This window comes from Anoplolepis gracilipes, chromosome 1, assembly GCF_047496725.1.
Source record: "Anoplolepis gracilipes chromosome 1, ASM4749672v1, whole genome shotgun sequence".
Taxonomy (NCBI): domain Eukaryota; kingdom Metazoa; phylum Arthropoda; class Insecta; order Hymenoptera; family Formicidae; genus Anoplolepis; species Anoplolepis gracilipes.
The window spans coordinates 18,661,213-18,680,150 of record NC_132970.1 but is presented as its reverse complement, the minus strand read 5'-3'; the positions used below and the strand labels follow the sequence as shown (position 1 = coordinate 18,680,150).

The following is an 18,938-nucleotide window of genomic DNA, read 5'->3' as shown; positions in this document are numbered from 1 at the left end:
ATTATAAGTTCTCGAACAATTTAGCGAAAAGGTTCAAAATCATTTAAAGTCATGTAAATGGCGTGATACAAGAAGAATTAATGAAGAATTAATGGAGAATTAATATTTTTCCTTCATAAATGCGTGTAAAAGTGAACGTTTACTACGTTTAATACACATTCGCATTTTTAACAGGACTTTTGACTATCTCCAGTTGTCTTTAGTTAGCATATATCACGTTATGAAGGATGATAACATCTCCCTTGTCACGGTTGTCACAAATATTTCTGACAAGAAACAGGAAGTCCATGATTCATGAGAACCATGCTCACCGAAGAGTATACGAGAATCCGAGTGTTTCATTTGTAATAAAAAAGATTGAAGGATGCTTGATAAATAGACCGAGCAAATGTCTAACTTATATCATGTTTATTTCGATATTCATACAAGTATATAAATGAAAATAAATCTTTTTATCTATACTTTATTTTCATTTTAATAATTAGATCTAGCATAAAAAAAGCATTTGTTTTTTTTTCACTTTATTTTTTATTCTTTATGAACACTGTTGACATTGTTTTATATTTTTGTAGTTGGAGAACATGTGGGATTATGATGATAACATCAATTATTATTCGACTCAATTTTATCATGAATATCTCTCGACTAGAGCTTTGTATTTAACTTTCCCCTCTAAAAAAAATTGAGAGAAAATGCAGCAAAAGATTAGATGCTTACAATTACGATAATAATATCTTATTATTGGTAACAATTAAATCAGTCACTAATAATTTAACACATGATATACAAACAACAAGTAATTTGACAAGCTATATGTTGACTTTTATAGATTTATAGCTATAATTTTAAAGAAAAGTATAAAATTATACTTAATAATTTATTAATTATTTTTACATTACAGTATTTGATCAGTTATTATAATATTTAAATATACATATATAATATAAATACTTGCACATTTGAGAACTATACAATAATATGGAGTAAGTATAATAATTCAACAAATTTTATTTTAAAGAAATTCTATATATTCTATATTTATATAAATAAGACTATAAACAGCAATATATTTTAAAGCTATATTATTTATTGTTAAGAATGTGATTCATAATATATGCAATGAAAGATTTCACAAATTTTAAATTTACTCATTATATCTTAAGATATAAAGATATTAAAAGAAGATTTTAACATCAAGGGAAAATTGATACTGAATAAAAAATTAATTATATATATATATGAATTGTTAGACAATATTAATTAATGTGTACATTATGAAAACTATATAAAAAGTTGTTCATGTATGTAGAAAGTTCATAGAATACAAAATTTTTCAAAAAGAAAAAAATATTTCTAACATAATATAAAAATATATGTTAAACAAAAATAATATAAATATATGTCTCAAATATTATAAATTTGAAAGACTTCTTACTTATATTCATAAAATTAAAAATTTATTGCAAAAGATTTTTCTGTAGAAACATATAAAGTACTCTATCAAGTCATTTTACTTTATTAAAATTTTTATTTTAAACTTGATATCACTTTTTGAATATAGTGATATGATTATGTCGATCTTTACTTCGATGTAGAAGTATCTTTTTTCGATTGAATCGGACGTGATACCATGGATAATAATATCGATTAAGCAGAAAGTAGATGAGAAATCGAAATATCCCTGGATATATTTTAATTTTGTTATAAAGTATTACTTTTGCATTAAATATAGGGATTGGCAAATATCTAACTATAGATTCAGTCCAAATATCGTTACTTCTTGAAGATAAAATGCTGAATTGTTGAATGAAAAGTTTGATTTAAATTTGCCATTAATATTGTTTTCTGCATATTTTGAAGTTAGTTTCATTTTAATTGGTTTTTCAAAGATATGATAAGAAGTAATGGGAAAAATAATAATATTGTCATCACTAGCTTTCACTCCCTTTCTTTCTACATACGTGTTTTTTTCAGTATAATCAGAAGAATTCGGAATTATTGAATTTTTTTCTTCTTTAAAATATAAATGTTTTTGAAGTTTATGAATTTGATTTGTCAAGAGCTATGATTCGTACTTATAAACAAAGTAGTATGAACAGACTTTTGATTATTTGCTTTATCGTAATAAGATGCTGTTGTCTTCGAAAATGAAAATGTTTGAGGCAAGTCGTTGTTACTTGGTACTGCATAACTCGTATTCAAGTTCGATCTGCGAGGCAGACAGGCTGCTGATCCTTCAAATTTATGATTTATGATTTATCAATTATTCTTTCCCATTTTCATTCTCATTAAATGACTATAATTATTTTTAGGACTGATGTAGAAAATGAATTTATTAAATCTAAATGATCTATATATAGTTAGCAAATGATCATTGATTCGTACTCAATAGTTCTCAAACCAGCCTAGAATTAAAGTATTTTTCTACTTTTAGAGTATTTTCATTTACTTACGAGGTTGACAAATATACATTTGACTTTGATTGCAGTTTAGCCCATATATGATGGGGGTGTAATCCGCGTGATCCAAGTTCAAGCAATTTGCGTCATTATTGTGACATTGATTAGCTAAACACCATGGAACAAAGCTTGCATCTATTTCGGAAATTAGCTCGCCGGTACTTTCCCAAGTCCATCTCCAAAGCGTCGTGTCATTGAATGTCGACAATTTACGTCGGCCATCAGTCCAGATATGCCGGAGGTCTGTAATTATCAAACATATGAAACAAATAATTAAGCATAATCCTAAAATTCGTGATTTATAATTAAATGTATTTTATTTAAAAGTTATTTTATTTTCTAACTGTAATTTTATACACATTGTAATTTTATCACATAATTTTTATAATATTATTTTGTAAAAAAAAATCAAAATATATTATTCTTTTATTTAATGTATAAAGTATTCTATCTATTCTTTCCTATAAATGTTCTCAATAGTGTTCTCGTTATCTTGCCTTTTTTATTGTCTTCCATCAGAGACATCATATGATTAAGAATTCTTGAAGAATTTAGTATAACGAGTGATGCATTTAATTCTTTACATGACAGCTGAGCTTGAATCCATGTAAGTGGGTGGAATCCTATCCAGTAAAAACATTCTTCTACGTAAACTGGGATAGGCTTTTTATCTATCCTCTCTCTTGAGGCTAAAATTAAAAACAATTATCATGTGATTTTAACTAGATGCAATTATCATATAATATAATTTTGTAAAATTATATAAATTTTATTATTATTATGTAAATCAATCTCAGGGAATTTCATAATTTCAACAGAACATGACTCTCTAAATATAAAAAATATTCTAAAAATTCAATTATCGAGTTTTACATTTTACATTCAAAAATTTATAAGACAAAATTATATAATTGAGCAAATTTTTTAATCGTGTATGTTACATTAATTATATAATTATTTTTGTAACTATTCTTACGCCTTTGGCAAAGAACATCACGTTTACGATCACACTTCGCCTCCAAATAAACCGGTATTTCACACATGTGTCTATCCAGCAAAAGACAACCATGCAATTCCCTATTGTAGTTTCTCCATAAATCATTATTCGAAATATTACTGCCAGACGATAACCACTTCCACATATTTGCGGTCGCATATCCGCCAATCCATGCATTCTCAATCGATTCTAAAATCATATGACTCATTGTCAGTAGACATAAACAGAAATTTTATTACATAATATCGTTACTTTATAGAAAAGTGTCAAGAATATTCTATTTAATTTTAACTCTATAAAATACCAGGTCGAGTTCGTATCATGAGGAATGCCAATGATTGAGCTTGTGACATTGTTTTGACTTCAGCAATATGCAAACCCTCTTTTTGACAGTGAACAACAGCTTCCGGCCAAGTGAGTCTTGTTGAATATAAAATGAATTCTTCCTCATCCGTACGAATGGAACCCACCATTTTGGTGCTTTTACCGTTGGATTGATCTCTATCTATATATTAAACATTATTACTTTGGAGAAATATAATCTATATTATAATAATAATAAAATAATGAAAATTATTTTTCAATATAACACATGCTAATATATATGACAAGCTATTCTAGATGAAAAATTATTATCTACCTCTTTGACAGATAAAGGATCTTCTTTGATTGCACCGCAATGGAACCAAAATTGATACATCGTGATGCAATCTATCTATGCTCAGGCACTGTTGTAAATCTTCATTAGAAGAATTCGGGTACCATAAACTGACATTTCGATATGGTGCGCTTTTCAGAATCATCTTATTTCCATTTGAGATCCAGAACCAGACACCGGGTGACTCTTCCCGTCCTCCAATCCATAGATTATCGTAAATCGCTGATTACGTATTATTTTATTATGAATTGATTAAAATCTTAATCTCCAAAAAGTAAATTTCAATAAATAATAAATTAAATTTTCTCGATACTCATGCAAATCATTATCGTGAATTAATCTAATTAAAATAATTAAATTAAAATTCTATTTTTATATAATTTTTATTTTTTATAAAATAAAAAAAATTATATAAAAATTACAATATATCCTCCAACAGATATAAAAATAATCATTAATGAAATAGAATAATTTAAATAATAAAAATTAGTTATATAAGGATATAATAATCATAAAATCAATATAATTACAAATCTTATTAACCGACATAAATAAAATAAATTATAATTAGATTTAAAAATTACGATTAAGGTTTCTTGATACTCACGCAAATTATTATCGACAATCGCGTGAATTGCAGTTTGCACCTTTCGATCAGTATCCACTGTCGCAAGCTCGGCTTTATAACTCAAACAAATTACTCGAGCCTCGTCCCAAGTTACACGATATCCGCAAAAGATATATTCTACATTGTCATCCACAAAAATATGCGTGGTGAAGTCATTCGATGATAAATCTATAGTTTATTTAAAAAAAGTAAATCGGTTTATTATTAATTTGTTAAAAGAAAAAATCTGCATCAAATAATATTTTAACATAATTATTAAATATGATCAGAATATAATGCATTAATTTTAGTATCATAGTTCATTAGTGTATCTAAATTAAAAGATATATAAATTGTTTTTGACCCAAAATTAATCTATTGTAAATGAAAAATATATTATAAATAATTATATATTTAAAAAATATATGATATAGATTATACTCAAAAATTGCGCGATAATCTGACTTGGCACTATGAAATAGAACAGGAAAAAAACGATCGTTAACATTTTGCCGCAACTACCAGCGCAAATAGCTTTCGACTGACTGTTATCGTTGGTTAATTCTAACAGTGATTACCAATGTTTTTAAACAAAGTATACCATTATTGTGCATATCACGCATGTTTGATATAACGTTGAGATTATTGTTACTTATTGTTAGAGCTTAAATACTGGAAGTGAAAATATAAAAATAAATAAATAAAAATAAAGAATAGCGACAAAAAAAAGATTTGCTATTTTATTGCTTTTAGAAACTAATATCAAAAACTGTTTTAAATATGATAAAAATAATTAAAGTAAAAACATGAACATAATAAATAAAAAAATACATTGTTGATAGATCTAATGCTTCACGCTAAAACGTATAAAACATAAGTTGAAATATTTTGTAAACTAATAAAACTTTTACAAACATACAAAATTAAATATCTTTCAATGTTCGGGGGAGGGAAAGAAAAATTATCAGAAAAATTGAAATTTTAGAAATTCTTTGTGAATCTCTCTATTATTATTATCTTTCATCTCTGTGTGTGATTATATATTCTTTTGATACTTCGTCAATTTTTTAATTAAAATTTTTGTAGCTGCAAAATATCGATAGTCGATAAATTTCCTGCTATCGGTATTTATATATCGAAATATATTTTCTAACAATAGGTTTGTTTTAACTACACTAGTTCAGAGTTTATCTCTCTTCTTCCAATGCAAAAGAAAAGAGATAAACTCTGAACTAGTGCAGTTAAGCTAAAAAGAACAGATCTCGTACACAATTGGCTGGAAAATCTTACCCTGCGTCCTTGACATGTGACAACATACACATCGAAATATACAAGGGACTGTCTGTATTTTAATACATATAATATATAACTTAAATGGCTAATTTTGCGAAAGCGCAACTTCTAAAGTATGGTTGGAAAGAAGGTACGATATTGCATAAATTTTCAACTCGAATAAAACGGCGCAGTCTTGTTTGACACAAGGCAGCGAGGAAGCAACGTCTAATTAAATCTTTATTTCATTACTCGAAACTAATGTTGCTCTCTTATTTTATCTCTCTTCATTTATATTTCGCAATGGACAAAGAAGAAATAAAAATTTTCTTTTTTTTTTTTCATAACATAGGGAAAGGACTTGGTAAAAATGAGAACGGCCTTACAGAAGCCTTAAAACCAACATTAAAATTCGATCATGCGGGTGTAGGATATAGTGAAATCAACTCGGAACACTGGTGGGAAACGTTGTACGACAATGCTGCCAAAAATGTCAAAGTCGACTTGCATGACAACAAAGTTTCTTTGTCTACAATTGACGATTTAAATGTGATCGATAATTGGAATACTGTTTCTTCTAAGAAAAGCAAAAAGACTGAACAACATAAATATGGAAATTTTCTAAAAACATCTACTCTTTACAATGGTCATTTAATACAAGATACTTCTGTAGACAAAAAAGAAAGTACCTCAAAAGATTTTGTATGTATTCCAATGATGGATGAACAACTATGTGAATCAGATGATGATATAATAGCGCACAAAACAGCAAGACAGGATCTGTTAAGTGGAAAACTTGAGAGAATTGCACAACAAGATAGATTATTTCTAAATGTAGGCATTGACAATGTTTCTCAGCTAGATACAGGTCTAGTTAAAGAGAAGACTATGACTCATAGGAAGACAGGTGTAGAATTAGATACAGAGGAGAGTGACAATCCAGAAGAGAGTCAAGGAATTATTGATGACCAAAACACATCGCAACATGAAACTAAAGATCATGTTATCAGAGTGTATTCCAAGAGTGCAAGAAAAAATCACAAAAAAAGATTAAATAAATTGACACAGCAATTTAGCATTTGCAGTCTAAAGAAAAATATACATTCAGAGTATAATTCTTCATATGATGAAGAATTAGCAAGATTTAAAAAAGAATTCAAATCACAACTAGATATAAAATCCAAAAAGTGTAATAAGAGAAAAAGAAAAAATAAGCAAAAGAAAAGTTTTGAATTATGTGTTGAACAGAATCAAGCGTGTGTTAATATTCAACAACATACAACATTAAACATAGAAGATAAACTGAATTATAAAACAGATAGATCAGATTTATATTGGTTTAAACCAAGGAAGCGAGAAAGTTTACAACACAGACATATTTGTCAAAGTCCAAAAAATCCAGTTACTTCAAGTTTAAATAACTTAAATAATAAAGCTAATAAGACTATAGAAATATTTTCAATGCGTAAGAAAAAAAATATGAATATCGAACAAGAAATACAAGAACAGACAACAACAGGATGGAAATATTTTGATGTTGGCAAAGAAGACCTCAATCAATCACCAATAAAATGCTATTCATTATATCATTCATTATATTATAATAGATTAGCTGCATCTTCCAAAATATCATTTTGTAAATCCCTTTCTACAAGTTCAACTGAAGGCCAATCGCATGTAAACAATTCAGATGATAAATTACACAATAAAGACAAAAAAATAAGAAGAAAATCACACCAGCAGAAACAAAAAAAACAATTGGAGAAAGTTATCAATCCGGTAAATTTTTGCACAGATGACTTAAACACTGTAATAAAAAAGCTAACAACATTTGATCTTACAGAAGAGGTAAGTGCAAATGCATTTAAAAAAAAGCTCACTCAAACTCATCGTACATCAGTTTAAAAAAATCCAAAATAGAATAAATTATTGAGATTATAGATTGATTTGCATTATTGCATCAAGATAATCTCTCTTATGTTTCTGCATTGTACATTAAAATATCATAATAATCATAAAACATCATAATAAAATATGTATAAAAGTGTAATTTAATAATTAAGGAAAAATTGTTTTTAATTGTTTATACATAACAATGAAACACATACAGACACATAAAACTGATGAAAAACGCAAATTATAATATTTAATAATCATTGCATTGTTTAATATTATTGATATAATTTCTATTTTTTTAAAAAAATCCAAAATATTTTTATTATTTTTTATTGTACATTTTGGTAGCTCAATTTTTTTTTTTTTTTTTATATATATATATATATATATAGACTTCCCTCTTCCATTATGAATTTTTTAAAATTATATTAAAATAAATGTATTTTTGAAATTACTTTTTATTACATATATTATTTGTATTTCATATTATTGCATCAAACACAACATTTATAATAAAAACGATACCAAACAATTTATTAAAATAAATATATTAATATCATATTATACATTCTTGCACATGTACATATGAAATAATTTAGGAAAGACTATATATTAATAAAAAAAACTGTGTTACCTTTCACCAATAATAAATAATATTTTATAGATATTTTACATTTCATGAATGAGCATTGTCGTTTTTATATGAATATTTTGCAATATCAATTATCATATATTTGCAAATTGTTATACTCTGCAAAATTATGATTTACTTACTTCAAGAAAATTAATAATATTTGAAATGTTTTTGAAGTGAACAAAGTAAACAATAGTTTTATACACATATCAATCAAAATATATAAATTATATAACTATAAAAATTATATTATATTTTTACGATTATTACACAATACTTTATATCTCTTATTATTACTTTTCGCAAGCATAATTGCGGGTAACTATAATAATTATAAATAAAATTAATAAAAACATTAATTTGGTTTTTAAAATTTCTGTCTAATTATAAGCAAAGTTCCTATCATAAAAAATCAATACGGCATGTTATATTTTATTATATGTAAAACATTCATGTATTTGTATTTTTAATAAATAATTGCATCTCAGTTTTTTCTTTTTATTTGATTTGCAACACAGAACAATATTTATATTTGTTTTATGCGCAATTCCTGTTGTACATTTAAACAAACATATCAATGTACAGATCATTGTTCTTATTTAAAAGCTTTAGAAAATGCAATAATATATAAACAGCATACTAATACTATAGCGTGATATAAAATAATGTACCATTTGAATTATATTTCACATACAAGTAAAAATGTATATATTTTAACAGGAAGAAATGCTACCTTTCAGCTGATTTATTTTTTATATTCGATGTGTAAAGATTGACTAAAATTGCAACATGATAGTTCATCACATTACACTTCTATTCTTACAAATGTATATTGTTACAGCAACGCTCTTCAGATATCATATAGCACCCAATATACAATGGCCTAGCAAAGATTCTTTAATAATAAATAAAAAATTCAATGCCAGATCGATTTATTCTTATAAAATAAATTTTCTAAGGCCACTAGAAGGTATTTCATATATAATCATTTTAATCATCTCCATCTTAAATTACAAATATCTCATCGTCATGGATCATGGAATGTATTAATTTCGAAGCATACAGTTATAGTATGATTCATACAGATCTATTTAAATTTTCTAATTATCCTGATATGACATAAAGTGATATACGCGACATATTATAAATTCTGAATTATTTCTAAATTATTTAAATGATAAATTATAACAAATTCTTAACAGAATTCGGAGCAAATTTTATTCTGTATTAGGCTAGATCATTTTGAGCTAAGCTCTTTTAACGGTTTTAATTGTAAATTAATTTTATCATGCATTGTATACAATACTGTTCTTTAATATTTATATATATTTATTCAAAAATTAGTTAAACTTTGTCACGCTATATTTTTTAATGTATGTTCATTTGCAATAAAAACGCATGCTATCTTATTGTTTGCATCGTTCATAATATGATTGGAAATAATGAGATTCACATATGTAAAACTTCCATTTGGAAAAGAGAGAGAAAAAGAGAATCAAAAATTGACAAGTTAACAAGTATTACACTATAATATAAATATATAAAATATATTTGAAAAAAATTGTTATATCTAGAAAAATAATTTTAAAAACTAAAATATTCTAATCTATATACGAAATAATTCAACTTGAATATACCGAAGTTGAATAGATATGTTTTATAGAGAAAAATTTGTTTTCATCGACATAATATATCTGCAATATACATTATATATGTATATTTACATATTTTTACTAATCTACTAAAATTGGAGACTCTCTTTTAAATCTCTCTTTTGGATATTATCTTTTATGAAGACAACATTTTTATTATAAATTAAAAGTACGTTTTAATAAGTTGATTGACATTTTTAATAAATATATATCCAAGTAACGATGAATATGCTAGGCTTTGCAAAATTGCTTGTATAAACTCAAAAAATAAGGATACAGTATCTTAATCTTAATAATATGATCACATTATTTCAATTGTTCGTGAATTAAAATACAACCAATACATTTATATATCGTAAAACAACTTTTTCAGCAATATTAAGCTGTCAATATTCAGACATACGAAATAAAATCTAACGAGTAATCCAATAAATTTGAAAGAATCAATGTTAATTACTAGTATTAGTAAACGAAATTTTTTCTGACTCAAATTGAATCAATAACACATTATTTAGATAAAAAATAATATTTACATCTTATGTTACGCTAAATGAAGGAAGTAATTTTCTTGTGCCTAATTTTTACATGTTATATATGTTATATATCAGGAAACATAAGGCTATTAGATTCTGAAATATGTAGGTTAATAATATCAATGCTATTACATTTCTAAATAACTTCACATAAGTACGTGGAAGCAATAATATTACACAGATTATCTGTATTATTAGGAGAGAGAAGAGTTTCTTACACTCTTCCTCACTGTACTTCAGTCAATAACTGTTTAAATGTCTTGTTTGACGTATATAATGACGCATTATCATAACGAAATCATGTATCTTGTGAAATCTCTTCCTAGATTATATAGATAAATATTTAAATATCATTAGGAAATGTCAATCGACAAATTTAACACTCGAACGTGTCTAATTGTTCATAACACAGTAACATTCATTATTCGAAGACCGCGTGTCAAAAATCTTATCGTCTTAAACTGTCATGTCTTACAAAAAAAAAAGAAGCGGAAAAGACAATATAAATTATATTATAAAAGATCTAATTGACAGAGCGTATCCTTAAATACTACTTTGGTTTAAATAGAAAAATATCATAGAAAACACACACGAACGCCTGTCACAATCGCTTAGCTCCGAAAATGTATAGTCTCAATTGCATCAATATCAGTTAATAAATCAATCAAAATCTTTTATCTCCACTTTCCACTTATGCTATACGTAATATCCGTAAGGGGATAGACAGTGAGTCATTACCCGATAGATGATCAATTAAATTGTTGATGCAAGTCGGCTACAGTCTCATTTGTGTAATTTAAACTCTATCAATCATAAACTAACAATAAAAACTTGATCTTATAGAGAAGATATGCGAAAATTCATTGTGTGTGTGACAATTTTGTTTTAAAATCCAAATTAATTTTTTAGGATAAAATTTTTGTCATTTGCTCAATAATGGCATAAAGTTACATAGAGACAATAACAAATAATATTTCGATAAAACATATTTATCCAAAAAAAAATTTTTTTTTAATTGGGAAAAAAACATTCTTAAGTCTCTAGATCGAGAAATTCATTACTTTCAGATCATTTCTCGCATTTATTAAGCGCAGTTTGACTTGCGCTTAATAAAAAGTTAACGAAAAATTATATACCTACATAATTAATGCACATGAAATATACTTCGAGAAATAGATTTGTTTCCTAACGTTTTTTAAACGCATTTGTTTATAGCTTTTCTTTTAAAGACGTAATAGCCGGCATTCCTGCCGCTTCTGCTCAGAGTGATCGTTTTTCGATCACTACGAGTACGATTATTGCAGGAAACATTCGTGTTGTTTATTTTCACCCAAATCACATACATATTAGACGCGTTAACCTTGTGCGTGGTTATGGCGTTCCTGAGTACACAGGGATCTATCTTGCGAGGTATATAACTAAAGCCAGGATGATTGACGGGTCGGATCTTTGCGCGTCTCGCGCATAAACCCGTAATGTAAACGTCTTCCAAGTGTAACAATGGTGTTATCAACGCTGCTTGATATAATTTCGATGCCACACTCATGCTCATAACATATCCTGTACCTGACAAATAATTTGGATATGTTTTCTCCGAATACATGTACTTTGGTGTATACCTGCGGAATTAAAATTATTGCTATTTTACATTTTTTCTTACATATAGCATAATAGCTTGATAAAAAATAAAACAAAGAAGAATACTTGCCACTTGTTTTTGGGATCCAATATTGGTCTAGCATTACAAATGAGAGAACCTAAGAGAGTTTCTGGCTGCGTTCTCGAGTGTAATGTTTGCAGGAGCAATGGAATGTTTACAAACATATCGTCGTCTGTTTTCATGAGGTATTTAGCTTTATCGCAATTTGATGTCACCCATTTCAACATCATAACTGATTTCAATGTCAGATTGTTATATGTATCAAAGAAGCGTTCTTGTACAATATCATTATATTGAGAATTTTCCTCAACAATCAAATTCTGTAAAAGACAATGAAGGAATTGCAAAAATATGCAGAAATCTATGCATAAAATAACATAAACGTGCAAGGAGAATACTTACATTGAGTGTGTCATTGTCACTTTGCCCTAATAAGAATGCTATTTTAACTGTAGAATTATACAAATTATCTAAGTTATATTTATTAGCCCAAGTGCTCCTAATGGCGGCACGGGCCTCTTGATTTGCGACTGCCGAGCATATAATTATTAACAAGTATGGTGGTAATGAACAAATGCTCGTAGGACTGAGAATTGACGTTGTATTCTCTGGATGAATATAAGAACAGAGATTTCTTGATGTATTATGTGACCATCCAGGTAATTGCGCTAAAAATTAATTATTTTAGATATTATAACTGTTTTTGTATGTTTATATTAAAAGCAAATATTTTCATATCCAATCAAAAGCATTATATCATAAGTAAAGTGCAAAGCATTGAATGCATACCCATAGATGCTACCAAATGTGAACTGCCAAGAGATTCTGCAGGAGACTGTGTCTCACCTAAGCCTAAGAATGGAGTCTGAGCGGAATGGTATGCTGGCACATATAAAAGACCCAGTATGGCCAGAATTACAAATCCTATTGCCAATCGTCGAACAAAAGATGTCTTGCCTTTAATGCTGCCATTACTATTGACAGTGATTGCGGGCAAATCCATAGGCAGTAGTCGCAATCTATCCATCTATAGAAAAACAAAATAGATAGTTATATTAATTTATATAAAAAAAAAAAAAAAAAATAAAAACAATGCAAATTAAAGAATAGAAAATATGAAACAATTTTAATGAGTAATTTACAACTTACATAAAACATTCTGTACAGAAGCTTTAACATTTTGCTACACCAATATGACGTAAACTAGCTGATATAACTGTGACAAAAATTGCTTAAGAAAACTGTTTTGTATTGGTATAAAGACCATTGATTTATAGTTCCTTACATTTGGTTTTATCGACAATACATTTATAACAAAAAAAAAAAATAAACAAAAGACAATTGTATCAGCTTTAATATTTGAAACAATTTATATTAATGATATAATATAATCTGTTTAATATGGTATTGAAAATAAAAATCTTTCCTTTATATACCCACCTTTTCACTATAAGTATAAACATCCTTATGTACCCTTAACATTTGCATATTATTTATATTGACATGTTGTGAAGTTATAATGACACACATGTCACTTTCTACATGTCATTTTATCACATCTTCTCACTGTGCATTTAGGAATAATAAAATTCAGCCTTGACGCGCGGAAAGTGCACCATCAATCAAATCAGGTAAACATGATCTAATAATAGTATCATATGGATTTCGAGTATATCTTGCGACGCTAAAAATATATGCGTGTACAAGCAGTTGCACAGTGCAATTAGATGTAATCACATCCGATGCGAACGTGGAACTCGAGGTTCGCGAGTCGTTTTTGTGCATTGTGCAATACTTAATTTCCCGCATAATTAACGCATAATACATTCGCATGCGATGTACGCTCACCTTTCGACCGCGATGACTGCGTGATCACGCCGCATTTGACGTTTCTCCATTTACCTCGCCCTCGTGGAACGAAAAACTCGGCTCACCGAAACATCACGCACTGCGGAAAGTGTACACGTAACACGTATGTACATACATGCGGTAAGGAGAAGAAAAAAGGATCCCATTTAACCTGATGTCATCTCGCTCTCTCTCCTCTCATTCATCCTCTCTTTCTCTTTCTCTCTATACTATCTCGACGCTGTCACATGCCGAGGAGCCAAATGCGTGTGACCGCGCGCGCTTGCGTGTTTTGTCTCCGCGACTGCAATTTTTTTCTTTTTTTTTTTTATAATCTTGCATGATCTTGCACCACCCACGCAAACCCGGAAAAAATCTATTATATCGGTATATAACAGCGAGTTCAATTTTTAACGATATAACGATTACAAAAAGTAATCCCGCTTTTATTGTTATTGACATTTTCATGATTCATTATCTTTTATTGATATTATCTTTAAATAATAGTTTATCAATGAACAATGAAGAAATTATACATATAGGAATTACTTGTATATCTATAATATTGAAATTTCTCAACGAAACAAAATTAATAGAGCTAAAAATATGATCCCAATGTCGATTTTTACTCTCAACAGAGCTTCCTTATATTTTCTTTCTTTTTAATCATACTAACTGCACAGGAGAATAATAATAAACAAGAAATATATAATATAAAAATAAAAGAGACTAAATTGTCATTCTATATGACATTCCATTTTTTGTTCTATCCCTTATTATTGTTACGCCACTGGACGTATAGTTTCATTGTAAGTGCAAGAGAGTTGGAAAGAAAAGAATTCGAGAAAAAGAGAAGGGAAATAAAACCTTTCTACGTGTATTCTCTAATAAACGTCCTGATATTTTATGTGTTGAATAATTTTCTCGGATTGGGAGTATTCTTTAAAAAAAAAAAGTATATTTATACATATTAAAAAGTATGTATATACATCATTAACAGCTGATGGGCTAACCTTGTCAAAGTTGAGAATATTAGAGGAGAGAGTTAAAAGTCTTATCCGCTGACATATCAAAAAGAAATGATGAAGATTAATCTATCAGAAGCGTAGAATATAACCTCTTGCATACCAATGACCGTATGTTTTGAGGATAGCAATAGGATTACCATAAGGTCGAATAACCTCAACTGATTCCGGGTACAGACATGATTAAGGCAATTTTAGTTTTTAATAACCATGGGAAACCTCGTCTTTCCAAGTTTTATCAGTACTTTGTAAGTATATGTTGATGTTACTCTCACATTTCATTTTCCATTTAATATTCATGAATTCTATACTTGAATTATTTAATTGTATTTTTATTTGCTACCCAGTAATAGGAGTTACATTAATCAATATGTAAACTTATAATGTGTAAAGTATTGTAAATTTGAAATACTAAAATATAATATAAAAAATAATTTATGAATAAATTAAGATTATGACAAGAATGCATTAAAGAGAAACATGTCCATATGGACTGTTACAATATGAGACACATTTTTTGCTTCAGAACGAGGATATGCAACAGCAGATAATAAAAGAGACATTTCAGCTTGTCTCCAAGAGAGATGACAATGTATGTAATTTCTTGGAAGGTGGTAGTCTGATTGGTGGCTCCGACTATAAGTTGATCTATCGACACTACGCTACGCTTTATTTCGTGTTCTGTGTTGATAGTTCAGAATCAGAGCTTGGAATCCTAGACTTAATACAAGTCTTTGTCGAAACCTTGGACAAATGCTTTGAAAATGTGTGTGAACTTGATCTCATTTTTCACGTAGACAAAGTTCATTATATACTCAACGAATTGGTGATGGGTGGTATGGTTCTTGAAACCAACATGACTGAGATTCTCACAAGGATCGAGGATCAAAACAAGTTAGAAAAGCAAGAGGTAAGTTGCCAATTTCCTATTATAATTTTCATATCTTAACTGTGATCTCTTAAAAATGTTTCCTTAATTTAATACTTGATAAGATATACACTAAATATGTATTTAATATTATAATAGTAAAAATACAATAAGAATAATAGATCACAGTCAGGAACATTGACCTATCCTCACGATACACACTATTAATTTCTAATTTTTTATGCCCAAACTCATACCTGTTTTTCATCATATAGAATGCTAATAATATGCATTTTATGGCCGATTTTGTAATTATGTGTTTATTTTCTTTCATTGGGCTTGAAAATGTTAATATGTTATTAATCCAATAAAAACTCTAGCTATGCATTCATATGTGGTACGATCTGTAGAGCAAACCTAATGTAGCGATAGATCGGACTGATTGACGTAACATCAATTTTAGGGAACTTACAAATCTGGACGGTCTAGCTCACCCCGTCCATTTGTCCTTCTGGGGCCCCCTCCTTAAGTAAAAATCGGCAGTAGCAAGCTACTGCCGATCAGGCTACTTGTACAATCTCATATAGTATATATATCTGATTTATTTGTTTTTTTTTTCCTATAATTAAAACTGTTGAAAGCATAAAATTTTTTATAGCTTTTATACAACGTGAGCGTTTACGTAACACGCATGGCGATTCAGTTTATTTCGTAATTGTCCGCTTCGAGTGCCTTAAGATAATGTACACATCGAAATACTCCATAAGAATAATAAATATCGTCATTGTCGTGTAGTCATCTGCTGTCATTTGCTTTCGCTCCACGCTAAAATTTCAGCCTAATCATTTACTGAATCCTCCTAAAATTGTCCGTTTTCCACACTTCTTCCATCCTGTATGGTGTGTGCAGGCGGGAATCACAGCAGCGCCCGCGCGTGCTGTCTCGGCCGTGAAGAACATGAATATACCGCAACAAATAAAGGATATGAAGCTGCCTGACTTGCCGCAAGCTATAAAAGATCTCAAATTCTGACCAGCCGTCACTTCGTTGGCACCTAGCTGACTGGTCTCTTCTGTCATCCCGAACGTAACCGACACTACCACCGCACCGAGGGCACTTTTCTCCTCTCTAGAGGCAAATGAGAATGCACCAATGTTGCCTGCCGCATCTGCATATATTCCATCTCAACGATATCAGAGCTAAGAACATGGATGAACCATTATTTAACTATTACTATCTACTTTTGTCGGAACTACAAGTTTTGTCGGCAAGTATTTTGAAGAAGAATATAATGGAGTCTTGAAAGTTTCTACATAAAAAAAAAATAACATAAGGATATTCTTTAGATTTTTATATATGTATGTTAAAAAGTATATTAAAACAATATCAGATCCATGAATTCAACTATGATACGGGCAACTTTTAATTGTCCATAATAATCTAGCCCCGCGTTTCGTGAGAAAGAAGCACGTCCACAGTTACTTACCAGAAATATCAAACATTAATGTGTTATATTGTAACAAAATATATTTAATAAACAAACTAGCAATGTGTATTATTTTCCGTGTATATTGCTGTTGTACTAACAAAAGTTTCATAACACTTTACATACTCTCACTGTTGAATAGCATTTTTTATTAAAAAATAATTTAAAAACATTTTTAAAATATTACCTATGATATTATTTTTATGTTTAATTAAGCCATCAACAATTATCCAAAATAATTATCATTTTTTAGACAGAGCTATTTCATTTCTAAGAGTTGTCCATATGTAACCGATTCCTTTTTCCGTAAGCATAGGTGGATAGGGTGTGTTCTTTAACTTAAAATAATCTGACGGAGCATGCATAACAAATTCCATACACTCTAATTTGCGAGGTAAATCTTCTTCTGGTCCAATTATGTAAGTTTCAGGAATGAAACCTTCTTCTGGTGGTGGGCTAAAATATTAAATTAATATACATTATTATTATATTATTATTATTATTATTATTAACAATAAATTAATATAGACTATTATTACATAAATAAATTCATGATATATACAATAAAACTAATGCAACAAACAATTACCTTGCTGTAGTGGGCAATAACCAAGTAACAGCAGCGCTCTTTTCACAATATTGATCCGTCAATAAACCACGTATCTGAGCGTAATAAATACCACCATCTATATCTTGCATAGAAACTATATCTCCAACTTGAAAATATGTGCCTTTATAAAATACAAAATTACTAGTGACTGGAGTTGCAGTAGCAGTGGGTGCTTTGACTGGCTGTAAGAACATATAATTTAAACATATTAATAAATATATTTGACAATTATATAATTATATTTCATAATTTCTATAACAATCTATCAATATCAGTTCTAAGATACATTACACTTATGTAAATCTTTATTCAATAACAGAAAATACATAAAAATGATCTCTTGTATATAAATTAAATATATTATTCTCTTAACAAGATGTAATACAAGTGCAAAAAAGATGTTCACATACCGTTTTCTTAAACAAGTTCCTGCGGCCCTTGCCTTTAGGTATAACCTTATGCGGTCCTGTGGCCTTCACATTGCAATATCTCGTGATCCTCGTGCTTCTTCTAGGTTTTAGGGAGCCACTCTTATCCTCCTCGTCTGCCTTGGAGGACGAACTCGCCTCGGCATTACGCTCGTCTTCCAAGCAAGCGTTGCACAAGTTTCCAGCATCGGTCGAATGCCACAACGGGGTCTCACGAGTCCCACATTTTGTGCATTCTGGCTTGTTACCAAGCGGCATCGAATACGCGATTCTTCAATCCGATTCACTGCCGATTAACAATTCAT

General features: G+C 28.8%; 5 protein-coding genes across 11 annotated transcripts; 2 read left to right on the top strand and 3 right to left on the bottom strand.

Annotated features, from left to right (window-relative positions):
• Positions 1 to 572: 572 nt before the first annotated feature.
• LOC140666938 (macrophage mannose receptor 1-like) lies at positions 573 to 5,271 on the bottom strand. 3 transcript variants are annotated; one of them, XM_072894510.1, is made up of 8 exons: positions 5,163 to 5,271; positions 4,722 to 4,910; positions 4,097 to 4,336; positions 3,761 to 3,961; positions 3,436 to 3,645; positions 2,957 to 3,148; positions 2,454 to 2,702; positions 573 to 672 (listed from the first exon to the last, which is right to left on the bottom strand). In XM_072894510.1, exons 1-8 carry the CDS (start codon positions 5,227 to 5,229, stop codon positions 629 to 631), a joined length of 1,392 nt encoding a protein of 463 aa, XP_072750611.1. In that variant the 5' UTR covers positions 5,230 to 5,271; the 3' UTR covers positions 573 to 628. The 3 variants fall into 3 exon arrangements, with proteins under 3 accessions (XP_072750611.1, XP_072750594.1, XP_072750603.1); XM_072894493.1 differs by lacking the exon at positions 573 to 672 and adding an exon at positions 1,556 to 2,234; XM_072894502.1 differs by lacking the exon at positions 573 to 672 and adding an exon at positions 1,556 to 2,234 and having other exon boundaries at positions 5,187 to 5,234.
• Positions 5,272 to 5,986: 715 nt separating this feature from the next.
• Positions 5,987 to 8,051, top strand: LOC140668435 (uncharacterized). The gene is made up of 2 exons (XM_072897433.1): positions 5,987 to 6,144; positions 6,346 to 8,051. The coding sequence occupies exons 1-2, from the start codon at positions 6,096 to 6,098 to the stop codon at positions 7,896 to 7,898; spliced, it is 1,602 nt and encodes a 533-aa protein (XP_072753534.1). The 5' UTR covers positions 5,987 to 6,095; the 3' UTR covers positions 7,899 to 8,051.
• Positions 8,052 to 9,496: 1,445 nt separating this feature from the next.
• On the bottom strand, positions 9,497 to 14,357 carry LOC140672278 (beta-1,3-galactosyltransferase 1). Of its 3 annotated transcripts, none has more exons than XM_072904289.1 (6): positions 14,217 to 14,357; positions 13,809 to 14,052; positions 13,158 to 13,395; positions 12,771 to 13,036; positions 12,417 to 12,688; positions 9,497 to 12,327 (listed from the first exon to the last, which is right to left on the bottom strand). In XM_072904289.1, exons 2-6 carry the CDS (start codon positions 13,896 to 13,898, stop codon positions 11,904 to 11,906), a joined length of 1,290 nt encoding a protein of 429 aa, XP_072760390.1. In that variant the 5' UTR covers positions 13,899 to 14,052; positions 14,217 to 14,357; the 3' UTR covers positions 9,497 to 11,903. The 3 variants fall into 3 exon arrangements, with proteins under 3 accessions (XP_072760390.1, XP_072760382.1, XP_072760400.1); XM_072904281.1 differs by having other exon boundaries at positions 13,809 to 14,010; positions 14,217 to 14,355; XM_072904299.1 differs by lacking the exon at positions 13,809 to 14,052.
• Positions 14,210 to 17,667, top strand: Or (AP-3 complex subunit sigma-2 or). Of its 3 annotated transcripts, none has more exons than XM_072904475.1 (4): positions 14,210 to 14,340; positions 15,217 to 15,489; positions 15,768 to 16,151; positions 17,019 to 17,667. In XM_072904475.1, the coding sequence occupies exons 2-4, from the start codon at positions 15,421 to 15,423 to the stop codon at positions 17,139 to 17,141; spliced, it is 576 nt and encodes a 191-aa protein (XP_072760576.1). In that variant the 5' UTR covers positions 14,210 to 14,340; positions 15,217 to 15,420; the 3' UTR covers positions 17,142 to 17,667. The 3 variants fall into 3 exon arrangements, with proteins under 3 accessions (XP_072760576.1, XP_072760587.1, XP_072760567.1); XM_072904466.1 differs by having other exon boundaries at positions 14,218 to 14,357; XM_072904486.1 differs by lacking the exon at positions 15,217 to 15,489 and having other exon boundaries at positions 14,216 to 14,357.
• LOC140672360 (GATA zinc finger domain-containing protein 1) lies at positions 17,619 to 18,891 on the bottom strand. Its single transcript, XM_072904453.1, has 3 exons — positions 18,616 to 18,891; positions 18,185 to 18,387; positions 17,619 to 18,051 (listed from the first exon to the last, which is right to left on the bottom strand). The coding sequence occupies exons 1-3, from the start codon at positions 18,889 to 18,891 to the stop codon at positions 17,838 to 17,840; spliced, it is 693 nt and encodes a 230-aa protein (XP_072760554.1). The 3' UTR covers positions 17,619 to 17,837.
• Positions 18,892 to 18,938: the final 47 nt, after the last annotated feature.